General features: G+C 37.0%; 1 protein-coding gene across 4 annotated transcripts in view; it reads right to left on the bottom strand.

Moving 5' to 3' along the window:
- Positions 1-17,685, bottom strand: part of COL25A1 (collagen type XXV alpha 1 chain) — a 310,589-nt gene that overhangs the window by 105,837 nt on the left and 187,067 nt on the right. For 2 of the 4 annotated variants that reach the window (XM_032686841.1, XM_032686842.1), the window contains 2 exons: positions 737-763; positions 552-578 (listed from right to left, as the gene is read on the bottom strand). In XM_032686841.1, the coding sequence (XP_032542732.1) occupies positions 552-578; positions 737-763 (54 nt within the window). The remainder of the gene's footprint in view (positions 1-551; positions 579-736; positions 764-17,685) is intronic. The other 2 variants (XM_032686843.1, XM_032686844.1) reach the window with 1 other exon arrangement.

Here is a 17,685-nt window from a genome sequence, read left to right as displayed (position 1 = left end):
ACATTTCCTAAACTAAACCATGTTCGAACTGTTTGGATATTATTACAAGGTGATAATATTGTTGTTATTATTAAAAATATTAAATACATATATGTCAGGAAAAAGAGCTAATACATGCATACATTATATTTGTTTATAATTCACTAAATATTAGCTACATTTTACATGAAATCTAGAAGGACATTATTAGAAACCCACTGGCCCTCGATAGTAGAAGCCCTGCATGGCGTGAACACATTGCTGGGGAAACTAAACAGTTTGGTTAGGAAAGCCAGTTTTTATACAGCAGAGCAAAATGCCTGAGAAACCTACTTCCACCCATAATGGAAATGGTGTATTTTAGTGTATTACTATTGCACTAGTCAAATCTTCCCAGACACTACCTGGTCATGTTCAGTATTACTGTCCTGCAGACACTTACTTCAACATGCAGGGTAAATGCAGCTAATAAGCATAATTAGCTCAGACAGTGTATTTAATTTAGTTTTGCACTAAAGACTAATTGCCTATTCAGCGAAGGGGAAGTGTAACATTTTTTTTAAGATGCTTACCCGAGGGCCCTGATCACCTTGATCTCCCTGCAAAGTGGAAAGATGAGATGATAGGTTTAACACAGCATCTGTGTGCTACCCAGCTCTCTTATATAATCTAACATTACACTGCATCAATACAAACGATCTCTTTAGTTCATGCTGGGAGAGCTTTCCGTTCACCTTGTAAGAACTCATCCACTCACCTTCTCGCCTTTCGGACCAGGAGGGCCCTGAAAGAAACAAAAGCAAAGACGCGTTAGTGATACTGATTAAGTCCTGGGACACAGCAACAAACAGGTCTGCACCTACTTGCAGTTTCTTCCCAACAATGTATTTCTTTACAATTTTTCACTCCAAATGCCAGGGCTATTCTAGAGATGGCTTTTTCACTGTACTAATAATAGCCAATATGCAGTTATTTCTTGAATAGTTTGCTAACCCTGCGTGTTGAATCAGACTACTTATACAAGCAAAACTATACCTGAAATGACAACATTTCTGTTGATTTCAGTTACGGACAATAGTTTATCTCCTATCAGATATGAAAGTTTCCTAAGACTGTAAAACTTCTTTGCAGTGCAGCTAATAAATTCAGACACATATAAATCTGTCATGTATTTTGGCACCCTCCTTGTCTTAGACTGCCAAAGAAAAACGATTAGGAAATCTAAAAGTAGGGGTTTCATTCCTTTCTTTGGCAATACTGAAGTTGATGTTTAGACTCAAGCACACTGTTTTAGGCAAAATGAGCTCTTTGTATAACATGATTTTGCAGAAGTACTACTTATTTGTTACTTACCACCCGACAAACAGTAAGGTGATAGAATCACAAAACACTGAGGTCCTTTCCTATTCCATTTTTATTGGGCACCTTCCATAAAGCTACCAGCAGGTTTCTAAAACACTAGCTTTTCAGGTTAGTATCTTGTGAATAAAAACGTTATCAGTCTGCAGAGAACTGGCTGCTTACATAATGCAGACTTTACCTCCAGCTTTCTGAAAGATATGCAGGCGTTTCATTACACAGCAGGACCTGAGATACATATGAAAGCAGCTGGAAACAGAAGGAGCCATCCAACCTAGCTGGGTCCACTGTTGTAACACAGAGAGAGGGTGTGTGAGTGTGTGTGTCTGTGTGCATGCATGCAGAACAAGAAAAGTTTGTCACCAACAACCCTTGCAAAAATTCATGTGGTTCACATAAACGCAATAGAAGGAAGGTCAGTCTGCTCTGTATTAAAGATGTGATCAACCAAAAGCAAGTCTTTGAGAATCCTTATTGTAGCGAGTTTTCTGTTTAGTTTTAAGTGCTTCTGATGCATACCAGAGAAGAGCATCTGCTGCTAAATCTTTCAAGGAGTTAAAGCACATGCCTCTCCTTCCATAACCTGCCATCTGCATAGTTTGCTGCAGAAGACATAGAAACAAGTTTGCCTCCTGACATTCCTACATCTCCTTCAGGAAGGACAGTGCTCACTGCTAGCTGAATGGAAACTATCTGCTCAATTAACTATGACCCCTGCCCACTTTGTGTTGACCTGAAAGCACTTGGTCTCCTTAAAAACAAATTAAACAAAATAATTTAATGAATTATTTAATGCTGCACCTTTCAGGTCCCTCCATCTATTTTTTTTTATACTTTAGTTCTGACTGCCCCTCTCCAGCTCACATGTTGACACAAATACATACTGAAAGCCACATGCAGCACCGTCTACTTTTAGCTACAGACTCCACATATATGTACTTTGACATGACATTACAGTAGAGCACATTTTCAGCAGGTCTGCTTTAAAATTTACACATCCGTGCCATCGAGCTTGTGAAATTGCAAATTCATACCATCAGTAACACAATAATTGCATGATGGGAAGAACTAAAATCAGTCAATGCTGGCTGTTATTGCCTTTTTCATCATGAACATTGAGCACAAGTGAAGCGCTGTGCTCATGTGTTCCATCTCCTTGAATTATCAAGCCATTACTGGCTCTGAATATCTTATTGGCTGCAAACTGCAAATAGCATGACCCCTATCTGCTACATTCAGAATCCTGTTTCTTGGGCCTTAGGCATGAAATTATAGATAACATGACATGACTGAGACTCTAGACAGATGTTGACTTGTGGGATTTGTTGCTGCCTTTGTTCAGATGCTCAATGTCATTCTTATGCCCAGGGGTGGCCCTGCTTCTGGTGGGTTTTGGCTCAGAACTTTCCTGAGGCGTGCTTGCTACAGTTCTGCCTGTTGGCAGAAACTAAGACAGCACAGATCACATCAGCTGTCTGAATTAAGCCGGTTCACTGGAACAGAAACAAGTTAGAGTGCGCTCGCATGAGGGTTCATCTAGCAGATCTGCAGGGCTGCTAGACTGTCTCCCTTATACAACTGCTGGCAATATCCTCAACCATCTCCAGCTGCAGAAGTGGCCCCTGCCTCTACCCTGCATATTTTCCTCTCTTAAGAGTTCTCTGAAGGCACAGTCCATAGTCAAACATGCTTTTTAGTAAGACTGAATCGTGTATCTCAACTAAATTTTGTTCTCCTTTTTCTGTGCAGGACTTTCTGAAAATTACCTGTCCACATCATTTTCAGAATTCCAGTTTGTTTTTCATTGCTTGGTATTTGCTCTCCCTGAGTGACACACACCATTGTTTCTATCAAGTCATCCTTCCAGCACACAAATTTTTCATACAAAGTATTCATAAATATCTGACAATTTTATTGTACCAGAAGTTAAAAACAACTTTTCAAAAGGCCACAAGAGCACTTCTGTTGTGAGCATTCTCAGAAGTCTCTTCACTTGTATTTGCAATGCTTTTGTTTTCCTCAAGAGTCTTGAAAAACAAACAAACAATTGCAAACAAAAATAGCTCTTTTGGATGCAAGTGAAGAGAACCAGTGAGATTTCTTCAGAAGAAAATTAATGCAATACTTTCATGGCTTGTTCACCCATCTCTGGCTTTCCCCCCATTGTTTCAATTGTCCTCTATTGTTTCTGCAACTTTAAACAGAAAATTCCCATCTTCAGCCTTTGACATCTTCTTTCCATTTGTGCTGAGAAATTCTCCCAAGGTTTTTACTAGAGAATTTATTAGTGTGCGTACACTGAACGGAGGCAGGGAGGAAGAAAAATCTGAGGGAAAGTTGAGTTTGCGGGGGTGGGGTGTGATTAGGAGACAGATTTGTTTAAAAAAGGGCAAGGTTTCTTCTGTTTAAGGGTATAGACACAAAGAACAGAGTGAGTAAAATAACACTAGTTTTGTACACCACAGCATAGACATGCTGGTTTTTTCCCAGGGAGACTTCTGTGCTTTCGCTTATGAGATGGCAGAGATCAAGCCACTAGCTGCTGAACAAATGTGAAAGCATTTTGTGTAAGTTATATGAAACGTCTGAGGTCAGAGCATTTCTGAAATAACTTTACAGTGTTTTCACTGGAAACAGAGGATCTTTTCTCAAAGTGTAATTATCTACTCCAGACTACTATACATTTCCAAGGAGAGTTTATAGCCTGTTTCACATAAGCAAGGCCTTGTAAATCTCAAACACATGCAAAATCTGCATTCATAATTAGGCGACAAATACTACTGTTTTTAAAACAAGGTCTTCTAAAGCAGACTGAAAGGACTCCAGGCACCTGCCAGCCAAGAACAAAGCTGAAATAAGGGTCAAATCCATTCAACAGCCATGTTCAGGATTACTGACAGGTGATCCTTTTTTTTTTTTTTTTTGGGAGGGGGGGGCTATCAAAATCCCATCTCCCTTCTCTGATGAAATTTTACAGTATTATAAATATGTGTATAAGAATAGAAGGGCAAGAGAATACAGTAGTAGAAAACAGAAGACTGATCCTTGCAGTTTTTATTTGGACAATATTCCCTTAGGGTTTATTCAGTGTAATCAGCATGTTTTTTTCATATAGGTAGAATTTTATAATTCATCCCCTGAAAGATGCTAATTTTGTATCCCACCTTTGAGGCATTGCTGCCTTTATAGTTACATTCAGAGGACCTCTTCAAAAGCCAGTACTTGACTTATATTGGTTTTACAAACATTCATAATTATGAGAATTCTCTCATATTCTCTCCACATTCCTGTTGCTACAGATCTGGTTTTAACCGTAATACAGGTAGTTCCACTATAAACTCACCCAAAAGGCATTGACATGCTACCTATAGTAAAACTGAAAATAATAAGGGATTCTCAGTAAGAGGTTCAAAGAAAAAGTAATGTTGTAGGCTCTGTAGAAAGCTCCAGACTCAGGACAGAGAAATCCAGATTTGTTGTGACTGTTTGCCCCTGTGACACCATTGGAAAAAGGACCTGTCAGTGCCCTGGTGACAACCAACCAATCAATCAACCAATCAAAATCAGTTGGACTGTGACACTCCCAGGTCCCATGGGGATCATCCTGAGATGTCAAACTCAGCAGCTCCCATCAGACAGAGTTATCACAGAAGGCACAGGTAATATGTTTCAGACGCAGTCACTGCTTTCCTACATTTCAACCACAACAACCACAGGCTAAGGCAACCTGGCAGGTAGAGGACTGAATGTAGCTTGCAAGATTCAACCTTCATTTTCATTTAGGATCAAAGAGCATACAACCCATTCATCCCTACTAGCAGCAACAGGATCCACAATAAAAGTGTGACTGGCAGCATAATGGAACAGCAGCCTTGCAGAGACGAACAGAAATGCGAACCGGATTGTCCAATGTCATCTAGACAAACTCAAGAAGGAAATAAATTTGCCAACTTAGTTGAATTATATCTGCACAACTAAATGGCATGCCATATATTGCCTAAGTTAATTCAATTACTGCAGTTTACTTTGAGGGTAAAAGGTGGCTTCAGCACATAACAAAATAATCAGATACAAAAGTCAAACTTTTTCTTTCTTTGAAATTTGACTCATGACTTCCACAAATTACAAGAACTTGTATGGAACAACAGTCCCGAGGCTAACCTATAATTGCTGCAAAATATTAGGATCAGATATGCTGAATCATAAGAGGTTATACAGTGTATTATGAAGCACAGTTGTGTTTCATAACTATTTCAAAGTTTCTCCACTCATCTCAGTCTTGGGCCCACTATGCAAGCCCTGAACTACTGAGCAATGTGGTTTTGGCATCTGCTGAGCTTGGCCATGTTTTCAACCAGCGTTTACATATGTTAGTTTACAATGCAAACATCTCACCTTGCATCAATTTTACAAGTGCTCACAAGAATTTCCAGTGAATCTGAACTGTTTCTACTGTTGAAGTCCCTTTTTTTTTACAAGTTGTATTCTTCCCCTGTGATATGACTGACTTAAGGTGAAAACTTTAAAAGAAAAAACCAACCACCACTCAAGACTCTTACCAATCTTTCATTTGCTCCCTTTATATTCTAAAGTTTTTTTAAAAAATGTCCTAAGGCAGAGAAAAAGAAAGCTGAATATTTGACACAATAATGTAACTGACTTAAAAAACATTATGTAAATTATCTAATCTGAGAAACATAAACTTGATATATAAAGCAATTCAGACAAACAGCTCAGTTAACACTCAAAACAAGCAAGTTGTGACTCCTGCTGTAAATCCATAGGTCAGTGATTTATACCAATATATAAATCAGACAAGTTCATGAACTGCAGGCCGGAGAACACAATCAACCCAGAATGTGTCAAGAAAGCATTTAGTCTGTAATTCAGACATTCATTTCTCATGCAATGCTCTTGCTGAGCTCAGTATGCGGCGCTTTTCTTGAATTTTATAATGTTGCTCACAAAAATCAGATTGCATCACAAGCTGCAAAAGGGTCACCACGAACTGACTAATTCAGTACCCAGGAAGAAGCATAAGGCTCAGTGTCCCAAGCAAGAACCTGCTAGAGGAGGTCTCCTTTCTCAGGCATACTTTCTTCCTTTGATTAATCAATAAGACTGTCATCTTCTCCTTTCCCTTCCTCCTCAACCCCTGCCTTTTACACACAAACATAATCTTTTCTTTGAAAACCTACAAAACTCAACACAAATAGTCCGATAAAGATTCTGTGGTCCAGAGGATATATGAATATGTACCCATTGCCTGAGCATGAAAAACTAGGATTGGCTTTACTACTTCCAGAAATTAATTTAAGCAAATATTATGATCTGAATCTGTTGTTTCTTGTGAATCAAATAGCTGCTGTACATGCCAGTAACACCAGTTATATGGTGACAAGAAAAACTGGTACATTATTAAAGATAAGAAAATGGCTTCAGGTAATGTCAAAAACCTCCTGACTTCCACTTAATGCTCAATGCACTGTAATACAAGTATTTCCTGAACCTAGGCCCTCATTGACTTGTCCTCAGTGTACCTTCCTATTCTACTATTTGTTAGATAAACACAAGTTTACTGATGATATTCAAGATTTGATGCAATACTGTAAAAAACCCACAAAACCCCACAAAAAACAACAGCACAAAGGAAATACCATTCTTGTAAACAAGCAAAACAGGACATAAAAATACATATGAGAAAATCTAATATGCTATATCTCTCAGTTGTAAGAAAACAACCAGAGTTTCTGATTTTCAATAACATCATAGGTGTAAGGAAGAAACAAACACATAATCTTGGTTACATCAAAAACACAGAAGCACACAAATTTTTGGCTGGGACTCAGAACTGCAGGAGAACACTTGAAAACACAACTTGTGAGCCCTACAGAATCAAAATTCACAAAACAGACTGAAACAGGGAGCTTTTTTACTATTACTGTTCTATTTGCTATTTCCATTGCAGTCTTAGAATTTTTGGAGTTCAATTATAACAATGTTTTTAATGACAGTACAACATAATACCAGTTCAGTGTTCAGTATTTGGTTTATAAACATTCCAAAAATGAACATGTTTTTGATACAGACTGTTCAGGCTTCCTCTTCTACCAATCCACCAGCAGATCCCTGTCTCATTTTGTGTCCACCTGAGACTTGAAAAAGCATCACATGCTATCTTAGAATCATCAAATAGTTTGGGCTGGAAGGGTTTAAAGGTCATCTAGACCACCCCCCTACAATGAGCAGGAACATCTTCTATTAGATCAGACTGTTCAGAGCCCTGCCCAACCTAATCTTGAGTGTTTCCAGGGATGGGGCATCCATCACCTCTCTGGGCAACCTGTGCCAGTATTTCACCACTCTCCCTGTAAAAAATTTCTTCCTCCTACCTAGTCTGAATCTACTTTCTTTTAGTTTTAAACCAGCAACTCTTGTCCTACCTTAGCAGGCCCTGCTAACAAGCATAGTGTGACCAAGGTTAACTTCTCATTCTCCAGTATCACAGGTGGGCTGTTCTTTACCTTCACAGAGCCTCTCCCTACCTTCTTCCTCCTGTTCCTTTTGCTGCATTGAGAGTAGGCACTTGGAGATCCACTCCATCCTATACTAGCCTACTACACAGCAGAATTATTTTTATCCCCTCTCCAATAGGAATATATATACATGTGTGTGTGTGTGTGTGTGTCTTCACATGTGTGTCTGTATGTGTGATCATGCTGGTGGTGGAATTTAAAAACAATACTGCATTTCTATATTGGTACTCACTCAGTAGTTGAGTGGTTATGTCAAAAGGGACAGAAAAGTTAATATATAGCACAGTAACTATAGAAAAGACAAAAATGAGTATGCTGTCAATAGAAGAAAATATTTATTATAAGTCATAGAGTTATTGATAAGATTCAATAATGAAAGAAAAGTGTAGTTGATTAATAAATATTAACTTCAGTCAACAGAAATGATACCACAGAAATTCAAGGGTCAATGAATTTAACATCTATAAAAAAGAATGTTTGCTGTACTGGAAGACAAAGTAGAATGAAAGGCTGCTTTCAAATTTTACAATAAAATGAATTAGAGTGCAAAGATTTCTCAGTGTAGATTGCTACACCTTTTCCTCAGAAGAACCACATTACTTCTGTGTCAAACTACAGAAGCAGGAAAAGAGTTATAGCTCTAAACTTCATGCCTTTTATTTTGCATTGAACACTGAAAGGGATATGAAATGAAGGAGAAAAAATAACTGCCACTGATTAATCTCCTAATTATCTCCATTTATTAAAATAACAGTGGCATAGTACCACTCCAGAGGAGTTTTCTGCACTCGCCAGTAAGAACTGTACCCATAAGCAGCCAAAAGGCAGACTATACAAATACAGAGCTATTTTGCTCAAAAATACTCATATACTTCTGGCACCCTGGTCTAAGGAGAAAGATTAAGTATTGATGCCTTGAACCCAATTAAAACACTCTATTTTATAGAAGCGGTTAATATGCCCCAAAACCAAATAAGAACTTGAGAAAAAATTATAAAAGAAAAAAAAAGAAAAGAAAGAAAGAAAATACATAAAAGGAAGACCAATCTACTCCAGTGGAACTTAGGGCTTATAAAACTGCAGGGATTATGAAAATACATTCTGGCTTTCTTTCCCAACACAACAGAAATTGAAAACAAAAAATCCTACATGTTCTGCCAATCAGACTCATGAAATCCTTCTTCCAGATTTCTGAGATAAAAAGTCACTATTAAATATTTTTTTATACTTCCTTTGGCCAGCTCTCGCCTTTATTCCTAGAAGCTTAGTAAGAAAACAGCTCCTCACTGGAAGTTAACAACTTCCTGATATTTTCAGAAACAGTAGTTCCTATTCTAACGTTTCAGCTATTTTTTTTACCTAAAACTTTAACAGTGGCTTCTGTAATTCAAATACCTCTGGTGCTTCCCTGATTGCTTATTGGCCTGGTAGATAATTCAGCTGAAATGATAGTGCCCTTTGCTCATTTAGTCTTTTATGTTTGGCTTAAAAGAACTTTTTTGATGAGGATGTCAGGCTGAACTTCAAGTATTTTGAAGAAAACAGACATGGGATAAAAGCAAGGGAAGGGGGGAGTTCCAGAGCAGTGGAGATTTACCACTGCCAGTCACTACGTACAAGAGTAGGTATGGTCATTGAAATGCATCTTCCAAGCTCCCTAGCCTTTTGAATATTTCAACTTTACTGTCTCCATTACTAGCATATAATGAAATAGCACACAAATATCTACCAGGCACATCCTTCTTTGACCAGCAGTTGGATCTAGGAGATTCATGAACTTCACTACCAGATGCTGCATAGGGTCCAGCTCTACAAAAAAATCACAACTACACAGAAACAGATGATTGAAATACCAAATAACCCTCTCTGTTCACCCATTTGAAATAAGGACTAGTTCAAAACAAGGCAGCTTTCTGCAGAATCCTGGCTTGTACCTGCTATCGTATCAAGGCATACTTACATTAAAGTATTAAAGGCTGAACTCGTGTAAACAAGCAAACCTGCACAGCTCACATACAAACAAGGTTTTGCAGCTAACATGCATTTGCTGTATTTCAACACACTAAACTTATTTTCAGCAAAAGGATTTTAACACAGACTTTGAAATAGGGAAGGTAAATTCCATTCTTCCATTTATTGTCTTCCATTTCAGTAGCAATGCCCTGAGTTTCACTCAGTATTTCAAAGGTAAAGCATACTGTACATACACTGGTTTTTATTTTTGCAAACTCTGCTACTCAGTACAGGAGACACTTGCTCATTCAAGGCAGCAGAATGTCAAAGAAGGATTTAGATATTCCTTTAGTGTTGTCTGAAAATGCTACTATAAAATGCTACTGTGAAAGATGTGGTGTGTTACTTAAAACATGAATGGTTAAAAGAAAATGGCACTAAAAGAGTAGTATAAAGCCACAGTCATGTAAAAAATACCCCAAGGGACAGAAAAGCTTCTGAGACCTCCACAGATTAAGAGCAATGAAATTATTTCACAAACTAGGTAACTTTTTAAACTTAAGGGTATGCTAATGCTTGGGAAAAACGTATTTCAGCAAAATACCATATATTTCTCTCAGGATCTTCTTTCTTTCCTATCCCCTTCTCTTGCATGTCCTGCAGTCCCTCAAATAGTTTCTGTGCACACGAGGCTCCACTGGTACCCAAAAAAAGCCTTTTAACAAGAACTGCCTGATAAACATCATGATAAAAGCTACACTGCACAAAGCCAGCTGAGGCAACCTCCAAGTACTACGTTACTGCAAATGTCTCCAAACTATCCTAGGTACAAGTCATTGCTGAAAGAGGCAAAGACTTGACACTCTAAGTCATAACTCTAGTCTTGATGGGGATGTGTCAACCCTTTTATGCGACATTAAAGAGTATATAGAAATAAAAGCACATAAAAATAGCATATAAAATAATATTTATATTACAATAAGACAAACAAATGGCAGCAGGAGAACTAAACATTTCTTTTATCTTCCCCAATTTCCTCATCTACAAAGGGGAAAACTGCAATGACATAATTTATAGACCTATTTTGAGAACTGTTCAGATTTGTGAAGTTTGATTTGAAACACTAGATAAATGCAAATGAATTTTGATATCAACTACAAACATACACATACTTTTATACACAGACATATGTAAGAGTGAGATGACTGAATATATTTTTGTAACCTTTAAGGTTGGGACTTTATACAGGAAGCAATTTAAGACAACATAAAGTTTATTAAAAACAAAACTGTTTTCTCCTCAAGACTAATAGTTTGGTCTACAAAATTCAGAACATCTTCAGGGGAAATTACACACATATGTATATGTCTACTTAAATGGATATTCATTCTTTTTGGCAAATGATCACTAGCAGACATACTGGGCAATATAATTGGATTATATTTCTGAAAATACGTGATCCTCCGACATGTTTCTCAGTAGCTAACAGTTCTTGAATGCTACTGATGGATCTCAGTAAAAAAGATTACTAGGAACTCCTAAGCTATTGCAGAGACAGACAAAGCATTTTTCAAACGTAGCACTCTAGATTAAAGCTCACAAACAAAATGGACACTTCCATGCCATGGTTGTTAATAACATTACTGGCAGTACACAAAACACTCCAACAAAAGTAATTGCTGCATTTTCTATTTTTTCTTCCTTTCTCCTCCAATTTGACTCATGCTTACAGGAGAGAATAACACACCACCACAGCTCTTCATGCCAGCATCAATTCAATATAAAAAACCTGAAGCATTTTCCCTGACATATAAAGTTGCTTAAACTAAAATTTCAATTCACCCAAGTGTCACTTTATAACAGAAAACAGAAATTTTGAAGCTTCCATATAGCAGTTGGAGATCCAAATCTCCCAGGTCTGCTCTGGTTTACAGGACTTTCAAACTTCCAGCAAAAACATCACCGGGTCTCTGGACAGATAATGGGTTTCGAGGAAACTCTGACATTTTGAAAACCGTGTCAAAGACGAAAGTCTTTGAATATCACAGCACTAAGTGATAATAAGTTTGACTAAATACACATTTTTATAACTCTTAATTTTTTTTAATTTTTTTTCAAAGCTAGTGAAACTACTGGGATCTGCAACAAATTGAACTGGAATTCAACTGAAATACAGCATGAAGATCAGTAAAAACAACAAGCCAGCATGAGTTTAATATCAAATTAAAAACATGTGCTGCAGGATAGTAAAATACTATATAATATTCCTGAAAACAGTGCAATACTTTGCTTTGACATAATTCCTAATAAAACACAGAACACACTAGTGTATTTCTGCCATCTGTAGAATAGGAGGAAGAAAATACAAAGGTCATTTGATAAAGAAATGATTTAGGAATATGAGAAATATTTTCAGGGTCCTTAATTATATTTTGACAACCCTTTGTACATCTCAAAACAGAACCACAGTACTAGGCTTGCAATTGCTTTTTTGTACTTATATGTACTATGTTAACCTAAGTGATGCTTTACCAAATTAAGTCTTACAAGTAATTTTTGCTTCAGAGTTTCTCACTTGCTGTTAGAAGATCTAGTAATGCCCTGGTGACTGTTGCCTTCTAGATGAATAGATGGAATGCTAATTTGTGATTCCCCATAACATTTATGCTAGCATATGTAACCAGTGAATCAGACCTTCATGTTTATTTTATTAAAACAAACCCAATTCTTTTCAGAAGTTAATGATGCCACCGTGAAGAAAAGTTGGCAACACCCTACAAATAAAAAGCTGTCCTGCATATTTTCTTTAAATTTTTATATATTAGTTATACATATTGTTTTATTCTAGAACTTGGTTTTTTAGAGTAACAGTATCATAAATTGTCACTATTTGAACTACAAAATGAGGGGATTGACTTCTAAAAGTTATGGGCTGAACAATTTACATTGTTCTCAAAACTCGTCTTCCAAGATTTCTTCATCTATTGCATATAGCTACTCTGAAAGGAGATCTTCAGGTTCAGTAAAAGAAGCCACTTTCCTAAGAGCAGAATTTATTTTATAAGGACATCCAGAGCCTATATAATGTTGCATGAAGAGCCCTTTCCACAGAATTCCATATAATGACTATTATAAAGTTTGTGTTTGTAGAAAATCAAAACCTAGATTGAATTGTTAATTGTAAAATTCAAATCTGATATTTTTTTCCGAATCAAGCAAGAAAATCAGAAATAAATTATCCATTCCAGGAAATGCTGTGGAACATTTGAACATCTTGCTATTTCAGCACCAGATAGTTACTGAAATTGTAACTCAAAAGCATGCCTATCAGAGTAGGTAAAAGAACACAGTAGCACAGCTGGGGTAGGAGTCTGGCATCCCTTTGGGTGTCTGACAGAGCCTGATGAGCAGAGCTCTAAGAACTCAATTATCCCCAACTAAGTTCACTTAGCAGCATATTGTAGGGAAGTCATTAATCTGCCATTAGAGGCTCCTTTGCAATTCCTGACAAAAGAGTGGGAAAAGACAAGTAAAAAAACATGTTGGAAGCAGAGCACAGTATCAAATGCTATGAGAATTTTGCTTGTTGATGACTGGAACTTACTCCCCTCAGCCTTTTTAAATTTTTTGTGATGCCTCCTTAGTCTTGGTATAACTGATGGCTCAGAACAATTCACCCCTAAATCTCCGATTCTGTGCTCTCTTCTTCCCAGAGCAACAAATCCTTTTATTTGCACTAATAGTATCTGTTTAGCCAAAAAAACATGTAATATTCACAGCTATCCTGGTTTACACATGTGCTTAAGTCTCCTAAGGGAAACTGAAGTGGTTTATATTTTGAAAGTGCTCATTGTTGTTGTCAATGCCTTTTAACAATATTAACTTCTGTTTTATTACATACGACGCTGAGAAAGCATCATACTTTAAAACAATTAAATGCATTAGCTCCTTCTGAAAAGACACATTTCTTGCATCTTTTCTGTCATGAGCATCTATGTACACAGTAAACATGGAGTTTTGAGCATGATTTCTCATCCTACATTCTCTGATGTGGTTCATTTTAGCAACTAAAATAAAATCAAAAGCCACAATAATGGCTTTTGTTTCTTCATGTTCACAAATCAACATAGGCTGTTTCCTAAAAAGATCTCACAATTTCAATAGTGTTCACAAATTTTATTACCATTTTAGAAAGGAGAATGGTAAGCAAATAGTAAAACTCTGCACACTAAATCCATATGAAACTTAGCACAAGCTTGTTTATTTACATGATGCCCTCAGCCAAGATTAATTTCTGATCTCAAAATTTATTGTAAATGATTATTAGCAGCAGAGGGATCAAGGACTTAACTTTGTTATTCGTACGAAGTAAGAAACAGACATTCACAAGTCTGCTACCTGATGTTCATAAACCAGTTGTTAAAGTTTGACAGCAAAATCTGACCTGCAACTTGTAACTCAAAAGTAGATTAGCATTTGCATATTCAAACAGAGTCATACAATCCTTCAGCAGGATCAGAAGTTTACAGAGGAGCTTAGAATATCAGTTTCTAGAAGGAGAAACACCCCACAAGATCATTCTCTACAGTGGGAACAGCTAATGACCTGGGTACAACCCTTGGGCTTGTCTCACAAAGAGCAACATTACTGCACCGTGTAGCTCAAGGTGATGAACTGTTTCTTCAATCTTAGGCTGATTTTGTCCTTTTTAAGAGTATTTCTTGTCTTCTTCCACCACTCTCTATGCAAGTAAAGAGTCTTGAGGCATTCCTGAAAGCAAACTGCTGGAAACAAGTAATATGGAGCTTACATCTCAATTTATGGTGATCAGAACAAAAGAAGTATGTCCAGCTCTAAGGGTCTGACAGGTACAGGCCACTTTGCAGCTTTAGTCAATAAGACATATTATGTATCTTGCTCATAGCCACGAAAACACATACATGACCACTCGATGTTATCAACTGCCCCACTACTGAATGGTATGCTCTGAGAGGAATATTTAACAGGTCTTGGAATGCAGAAGGCTATCCAAACCACCAAAACTGAAAGGGAAACTCACCAAGAATTAAAATGCATTTTCGTTATACAACCCCTTCCCCATCCTTCCTGCTGCCAGATACTCAACTCTTTTCTAACGTCTAGAAGCATCCCTGTTCTCTAAAAAATGAAAAATCTCTTCCATAGACTGCTGCCTTCCAAAACCACTCAAAACTATGGCCTATGTCCTGCTGACTGTGTTTCTTTGTCCTTTGACAAAAAACAGAAAATGAAAAATTAAAATGGTTCCCACCAGCTCTGTTGACAGCACAAGCCAGTAATAACCAGTTTAAGCATGAATCAGAATTTCTGTAATCAGAAATTAAAAATACTCCTGTGACATACCCTAAACCCCGATGGTGAAAAAGACACACATATGCATTTGTCACCAGAATTGCTATGGTAACCCTTTATCATACACAAAGCACTGGAAAATTTCAGACTGTTATAACATCACGTCCATGGACATTTCACACAAAGGAAAACAAGAATCCCATGAAAACAAATATCAGTCATTAATATTTTGCCCATTTCTAATGCAGATTTGGATGGCTGCCAAAGAGAAGGGAGAGGCATCTGTGAGGCTGCTGTATCTCAAAGTCCTACACAGAGAGTGATCATGTGTGCTGACACAAGAGAGAAAGTCTGTTGTGCTAGAGATAGGCCAGGGAAAGGATATTGCCCCGAAGATAAAAACAGTGGCTGACTGAGACAAAGTTACACCTAAACATCACCCTACCACCCTATATTTATAATTGTTAATAGTTCTGCTTCAGCAAGATTTTTTAAAGGATTATTTTGTCTTCCTTCACCATAATACTGAAAACATTGGTTTCCAGTATTTAGATGAACTTCACTTCTAAACAATCAAAAAAGTTAAAAATAGCGAGCCTTCTCTCTTTACCCAGACAGTACATTTCTTATGGAATTAACTTTAGACTAGAAGCTAAACCCTGTTCTTTAACAAACAGGAATACTTCCATTATTTCAAATAGAAGATTTATGGGCAGAATTTGTTGTATAGATTTACTGGGAAAGAAACCTTTCTGGTACAAGGTAATCCAAACACTTATTTACATTCTAGAGAAGAAAAAGCAGATATTCTTTGAGGTCATTCAAAAACCAGAATATAAGTTTCAGCAAAAATATTAAATATTGTATTATTTGTTCTTCTACAAAGAAATAGAGCTTACATGGTATTTAAAACAGCTCTCTTTTTAAAAGAAAACCAAAATCACAAGAAGGAATTTTATTTTTTTTAAGGTTATGCTAGAAATTTTTTAGCTGTTGATTATGGTCTTTACTTTTCAGAGATACAATAGAAAAATAAGCTTTTTCTAAAAAAAAAAAAAAGGCCATGAGTTGTAATAAAGTTTCCTGTTACTTAAAATGGGAATATATGAAGCAAAATTATCTTTTGTTATGTAATTTTGAAGAAAATAACCAGTAAAACATTAAAGAAAAAAGACAGGAGGTGTTACTGATCTGTTATGGATTTATATTTGTATGCATTAATTATGTGTGTGTTGAGTGAATGTAGCATGTACTTTTGGAAAACCATAGCAAAAATGGATAGGTGTTAGTAAAACACTGAGCATAAGAAGGATTAGAATTTATCTCTGATCTTAGTGTGGACTTACATGGCTATGACATCAGAAACTTTCTAAGTGCTTCTGTAGTCAGCATAACAGTTTTGTTGTTTGAAGCCAGGAAGCCTTTACTGACTAACCAAACTGACAATACTTTTAATTTTGAATTTCTTATGGACACAGTTAAGACCAGGGAAATTTCTGACAATCACAGCTGGCTGAAACATCTGCATTATTTTAAGAACAAACCAAGAGAATTTGACTTATTTTATCTATATGTGAACAGATTCGGTTTTCTGTTGATACTTTAAAGTTAATTTTTAAAAGTCTTGAGATTTTCAACCACAGCTTTCAATATTTAAAAAATGCTTGTCTCATTAAGTTATCTGAATTCGAGTTTTAGTTTAAGGGGAAAGACATTTAAATGTACAGCCTACATGTAGTTGCCTGAGACATGTAGATGTCAACATTGGTTAGAAAGCAATACAGCAGAATAGTCATCTGATTTAGTAGCCACCTACAATCAGAATCTGGAATTAAGAGGCATGAATGTGTACAGCCAGTGTTACGTGAGAGGTTCTCTAGAAATCCAAGACAGCTGCCTGTGACTGACAGCTACAACAATGGCCCAGCACAGACTCCAGCCTTTGGACATAAAACAGCCAGTGCCTAGGCTGGAGATGCTGGATCATCTCATCCAGCAACAAATGTCTGTATGCAGGCAGTGTAATTGAGCCTGAGGAGTTTACAATGAGATGAACAGGTTTCTAGGTGCTTTGAGTGTTGACTTAACCTTCACTGAATGCAAAGAGAGCTTAGATGCCTCATATGTCAACATCTACACACAGACTTCTAGGTTTAAGCATCTTGATCTAAAGCCAAACACAACTCTTGACTGCCTGATGCCACTATGACTTCCTCACCAGCGTTCTTGCAAGAATTACACCTGGACTCAATCAGCCAGTCAAAATACATACATATCCTCCTGACACAATAAGTGCATCTTGAGCTGAAAAGGAGGAAAAGGCATTATTAAGAATAATGGTATGTGTTGCTCAGAATAACGGCGAAGACCCAGAACTGAGCACTTCCACTGAGATGAGTTACTGAAGTTAGGATGTAAGAATTCTCTCTTAATACAATGGGGGGGGGGGGGGAACTTTTAGTGGGTTTTTCCTATGGTTTGCACCTCACTTCTCTTACAATTGCGACAAGATTTCTCTGCCTTTCTG

The sequence above is a fragment of the Chiroxiphia lanceolata genome, chromosome 4, assembly GCF_009829145.1.
Source record: "Chiroxiphia lanceolata isolate bChiLan1 chromosome 4, bChiLan1.pri, whole genome shotgun sequence".
Taxonomy (NCBI): Eukaryota; Metazoa; Chordata; class Aves; order Passeriformes; family Pipridae; genus Chiroxiphia; species Chiroxiphia lanceolata.
This window is presented reverse-complemented; position numbering and strand designations above follow the sequence as displayed.